General features: G+C 30.7%; 1 protein-coding gene across 3 annotated transcripts in view; it reads right to left on the bottom strand.

Moving 5' to 3' along the window:
- Positions 1-1,617: 1,617 nt before the first annotated feature.
- Positions 1,618-6,000, bottom strand: part of LOC100212091 (RING finger protein 150) — a 38,724-nt gene continuing 34,341 nt past the window's right edge. The window contains exons 5-6 of one of the 3 annotated variants that reach the window (XM_065812328.1): positions 2,685-2,841; positions 1,618-2,589 (exon numbers count right to left, since the gene is read on the bottom strand). In XM_065812328.1, coding sequence (XP_065668400.1) covers positions 2,516-2,589; positions 2,685-2,841 — 231 coding nt within the window. In that variant the 3' untranslated portion in view covers positions 1,618-2,515. Of the gene's footprint in view, positions 2,605-2,684; positions 2,842-6,000 lie in introns of all 3 variants that reach the window. The other 2 variants (XM_065812327.1, XM_065812329.1) reach the window with 2 other exon arrangements.

Below are 6,000 nucleotides of genomic sequence, written 5' to 3'. Positions count from 1 at the left end.
TTGACGATAAACTGGTTCAAGTTTATTTTTATTAGTTCTACCTCAAGCAATGTTTTCATAGTTTAATAAAACTTAAATTAAGTGTTCTTATTTAGAAAATTTCTTGCTTTATATAATAAATTTTATATATAAGACTTTAACCTTTTTTGTTTTTTTTATGTCAGACTAAGTAAGTTTTTGATCTTTTTATTTCAGACTAAGTAAGTTGGTAAGTAACTGATAGTTGTTTTTTAAGTAATTTATCAGTAAAACAAGGTAGCGTGTCATATGGCATAATATATTTTCTTGCAATTAGAATGGAAAAAAAATTATTTTGTTTCATTAATATTAAATTTATTTATCTTAAACCAATCAGAAACCTTTATTAGTTCTTTATTCGTATAATGAAATAGTATTACAATATTATTGTGAGATAAAAATAAGTTTGTGTCATCTCCAAACATAATCATCATTAAATTTGAAGCTTTGTGATGTAAATAAGAAAGAGAAGAGGAACTAATATTGATCCCTGAGGAACTCCACATGTTATATTATTCAAGTTTACTGATGATACTTCATCAACGTATAAAAGTTGCTTTTGATTATTTAAACAGCTTTTATGCAATTTAAAACACTACCACCTATTCCGTAAATTTTTAGTTTATTTAAAAGAATTTTGTTTGATTTTATCAAAAACGTTAGCTAAGTCAGTTTTTGCTGATAAGTTCTTATTTGCTATTGGAAAAATTGCCATATTCACATGTTTAGTCTTAATGAATTTATTCGATTTTTTTTATAATACAAAAAACCTCATTATCTCAAAATTTTATAAATTATGATTAGTCACCAAAATCTATAGTTGTGGCACATTTTTGCTCACCACTTAAAAATAGACTGGATTTTTGGATCGATGATCCAAAAATTGAATGGGATTTTTGGATCACTGAGTAATACGTTATCGCCAATATTTCATTTCAATTAATATAAGTCATTCAGTAATGTATGTTTTGAAGCCTTATGTGTTTTTTTGCAATTTATTGAAAGCCTTAATACTGGCTGGCTCGACGACGTTCATAATCATAGATAAGGTCTTAGCATTTTCATGACTAATTCCTTTTTACGAAATGCAAGCAAAGATCTAATATTACCTTCAAAATCTTTCTGATCAGCTTTAAAATGTAATTCACGTTTGAATTTAATTATTCATGTCAGCAGCTAAATCAAATTCATCAACTGATATTGAGCTCTACACTAAATTAATCAACTGATATTGCCCGTCCCATATTTTGCTTGCCCATCCCATATTTTGCACACTAGCCTTGAGACTAAAAAGATTTATTTACAGCAATTTAATTTAAATTACAGCCAAATAATTTAAAGTAATCTGAAAAAAATTGTTCCTTTTGTAGTCCAACTACCTTAACTGTTGCTAAACAAAATATCTAATACAAGCAATCATAGTCATCCAAAACACGTAAAAAGTATTGTGTTTGAGTTTAGATATGTATTTTCTTAATTACTCAAAAAACTCCTATTAATCTTGAACTAAAATAAAAAAACAAAGGAAAAAAATTAACTTTGGATTTTGAGTGGTTTTAACCACACACATGAAAAACCCGACTTAAAATAAAACTCAAATTGATAACAATGAGAACAAATTTATTGTTTTTATTTACATATCAATGATAGAAAAGCAACAATAAATAACCAATATATAAAAATAACCTTTTAGAATAAAAACAAAACCGACAAATATGCTAATACTTGGTCGATATTTTTTGATACATTTACATTTGCAGCTTAACGATTAATCATCTTACTTTTTTACTGCACAATAACTAATATTAAGCAATATATGAAGGAAACATAATTTAACAAAAGAATCTCATAGAAAATAATTTAACTTTACTTAATAAAACTAGCGTACACTCATTTATAAATGAAATGCACAATTTAATGGAGGTAAATTACTTTTAATAAAAAGTTTATTTGCTAAAAAGTTAAAATACAAACAGCCTTAACGCTTCTAAGGGATCGTCAATAAATTACGTCATGCTATAAGGGGGAAGGGGGGATTGGTGGTTTTGTTACGACTCATACAAAACTTGCTATTTAAGAGCTACAATTTTGTGACGATGGGGGAGGTGGAGGAGGAGGAGGGGTCAAAAACGGTCAAAAGTTGCGTGACGTAATTTATGGACGATCCCTTAGTATCAATAAAAATGAGGATTTGGGTACGAATGACTGAATTTACCGAATTTCGTACAAATCAATAAAAATAAGGTTTTGAGTATGAGTTACTGAATCTACCGAATTTCGTACAAATATAGATAACAGAAAGAAAAAAAAATCGGATTAAAAACTATAGATAAAAAAAAAAAAATTCAAAAAAATTGTTAGATGTTTTTAAAAGGCTATCAAATTTAAAATTTTGAGAAGCAACCATATTTTTTTCAGCGAAACGCTCTAAAAAAATACTATTTCGGCAATATCCTCCCATTGAATGTAGCAAAGAATGTACCATATTATTTATTCATTACACTCTAGCTACTGAAGTAACAAGAGCTGCAGTTGATCGATCACTTTCTGTATCTGAAACGAGACTTGAAGCTGAAAACAATAAACCTACTTTTAAAAATAATAATTTAAAGGCAAGTATATCTTTTCAAAATATATTGAATTATATTATAGGGTATAAAACTTACAAGAAGAATAGCAGTTGGATTCTTGTTCAGACCATGCTTGTGGAGGTACAGAAGGTTCTCTTTCATCATTTTGCCTTTCAACGTGTGATTGTATAGTATTCATTTCACCAGAAGCTGCTTCGACATTTATAGAAAGTGGCATACTATCTGGTATTTCCTAATCAAAAAGTAACGCCATTTCAATATATTTCATTGTAATATAGTAATAAATGATATATAGCCATTAGTAAAAATAATGATAAAGCCATAAATATATATTTTATTTATTTATTTTTCTTTCAACATCTTCACTTCCAACAAGGCTGGAAGAAACCACTAAAGGAGTTGGAGGTTACTGGGAAAAAAAGATGAAGTTTATAGAGCAAGAAAACGATTGACAGACGACATCAAAAGATTGCAAATTATATGGATCAGGAGAACGAGATAAAGGAAGCGAATTCCAAAGAGCTGATGTTCGAGGAAAAAAACTGGACAAATAAGAACTTTTAGAGCACTTAGGAACAGTCACAGTAAAAGAATAAGACTTAATTGAATGACGAGTAACACAAGAATAAATTTTAGTAGATGGCACAAGAGATGCTAGCTCCTTAGAGCAGTGCCCATTATAGTATTTATAAAAAAGAGAAAAAGAAGCAACATTACAACAATGGGATAATGGTTTGAGGTTGGTTGTAAGAGCAGGTCTAATTATGTTTACAATGCGTTTTTGCACCTTGTCTAAAAGAGAAAGGGTCTCATTGGAAGATCTGCTCTGTAAAGGGAAACAGTATTCCATACAAGGACGGATTTAAGATTTATAGAGATAAAAAATAGAATCGGGAATAAGAAAGTGGCAAGCATGATAAAGGGATGCAACATTAACAGATGCTAATTTTGCAATCGATTTGATGTATGGTTTCCAAGAAAGATCGGAAGTAAGAGTTAACCCTAAAAGATGAAGAGTAGATGAATCATCGAATACAATACCGTTAATATATTTATTAGATCTAGATTGTTGCAATATCGATTAGCTGAAAAAATTTTTATCTGAATTAAAGTTCACCAGCCAATATGAGCCCCATGCTGTAGCAGTGAGATCCTTTTCAAGCTCAAATGCCCCCTCCAAGCAATCAGAGAGTATTGGCTTCTTATCATGACAAGAATAAATGGTAGTATCATCAGCGAACAATGTCACCTTATATGTGAGGAATTCTGGAAGATCGTGAATTTAAATTAAAAAGAGTAAAGGGATTAGCAAGGATAGAACCTTAAGGAACCCCTTAAGTTACAGGATATAAGAAGAGTGCTGTCCATTAAAGACAACTTTTATACTACCATTGGTTAGAAGAATTCAATAATATAAAAGATGTTACCTGATACACCGTAAGAAGATAGCTTATGTTTGCCTGTTATAGCCTGTTTGTCGGCTATATCAGGTAGAACAAAATTAGTGGAATCAAGATATGATACTTATGAAAAGTTCTTTGCAATTGTCGAGAGGGAATAGAAGATTTGATGCTAGCCTGAATCCAAGAAGTTATGTAAAAAGCTAAAGTAAATGATTTGGGTTGTCTGGAAAACGAGTTAGAAAGTTGACTATTTGAGTTAGAGATTGATGAGCATTAAAGTCACCAACAACAATGATATTGGCTGATGGATAGAGAGGACCTGGTCATTTTGATCAGAAATAACAATCAAAAAGAGTGCAATCTTGAGATGAAGGAGAGTGATATAGAACAAGGAGAAGGCATTACAGTGAAGTGGTGCTAAACGAAAGCACATAAAAGAACAGTAGGTGGATTCAAATCTAGTTTTTTGATAAATGAGTGAATTCTTACGAATGTAAAAGCCTAGGCCAAGCATGTGACTATTGGAGCCTTTACAAATTAAATGAAAATAACCATCAACACTAAGATCACAAGATGAGACAGCCGAACTCAAATTAGTCTTACATAGAGCAAGTAGGTATGGTGAACTTTGCAAGAAATAAGACTCAACAGAAGAAAAGTAACTTCGAAGACCACAAATATCAGTGAATGATAGGTTTAGAGAACTTGGTGATGACGATAGTTTTTTGTGTTTTATAGTTTTTGGTACTTTAGTCGTTTTTAAACTTGTTAAAGAACTTAACTCAAAGCATAGGTAGTACTTAGTACACTGTTTAATAACCCAAGCAATTGTCTCATTACTGTTAATAAACCCTAAGCAGTAACAAAGGGCTTTAAAAGTGGCCTCAACAATGCACACCAAAAGTAAGAACATGAACACCATCCATGCACAACATGACATAGTTAATACTCTGATATTTTACATTTGTTGATGAAATCAGCCTCTCTGAGAGCTACCACAAAGTTCAGGAAACCTGACTACCAGCTGGCCTCAGAGCCATAAAACTGAGTTTTAGAGCTGTACCCTTATTAAACATAATAGAATGAGTTGCTTAGTTGTCAAAACAGAGACACAAGAAAAACCCATGCATTGAATCAAGAAGATTCAGCATTCAACATCCTAAATTGGAAACAATGTATTATAAATATACATCTACGCTAGTCTAATAGATGAAGAAGAGGTGTGAGGCTGGTCAACAGATATAATCTGTTTAACCTTAAAGTCTTTGCCTTCCAACAAGACAGTAGCAGGATGCATTTAATGCCTGCCCTAATTGAGTAATTTTATCGAGACACCATCTCTAGCCTTTATACAACCAAGAGCCCCAAGGAAGAGGGGTTTTAGGTGGGAGTTAGCTTCCCCTAGCCTTTGCCTAAAAAAAGCGTATCCTCCAAGGGAGCAGGACATGAAGCAGATTGTACTGGGTTACATATTACCAGTAGCATGATAACCTGACCTGACCTGAAAAACAAACCCATAAAAGCCTTAAAAATAACTCATTTGTAAAAATACTGATATAGCTATCATTAAAAATAATTAACTATTTGTAAAAGTAACAGAAGTTGCATAGTAGTAGCTAATCTTATTAATAAATTAATATTAAAATATATACACTGCAGGCCAAAAGTTTCCAGACACTTGATATTTTTATATAAAAAGCTAAAATCTATCTTGTATCATTAAATTAACCAATAAAATTAATTTATAATACTTAAACTTACTAATTTTAAGTGTTTATGTAAGTTTGAGGTCAGTAATTGGGTATTACTGACCTCAAACTTAAATAAGTAAGTTTGTTTTTTTAATTGTTTATTTTAACTTGATATATAGCGTTACATTACTCTTAAGAGTTTGGTCTTGTTAAAGTTATTTATTTGTTGAAACATGAAGTAAATATTTATAATATAATGATAGCCGACTAAAATGATTAAGAATATTTAGTTTTGTT

The sequence above is a fragment of the Hydra vulgaris genome, chromosome 12 (assembly GCF_038396675.1).
Source record: "Hydra vulgaris chromosome 12, alternate assembly HydraT2T_AEP".
Taxonomy (NCBI): Eukaryota; Metazoa; Cnidaria; class Hydrozoa; order Anthoathecata; family Hydridae; genus Hydra; species Hydra vulgaris.
Note: the sequence above shows the minus strand (reverse complement) of the source record. Positions and strands in the feature narration are given on the sequence as shown.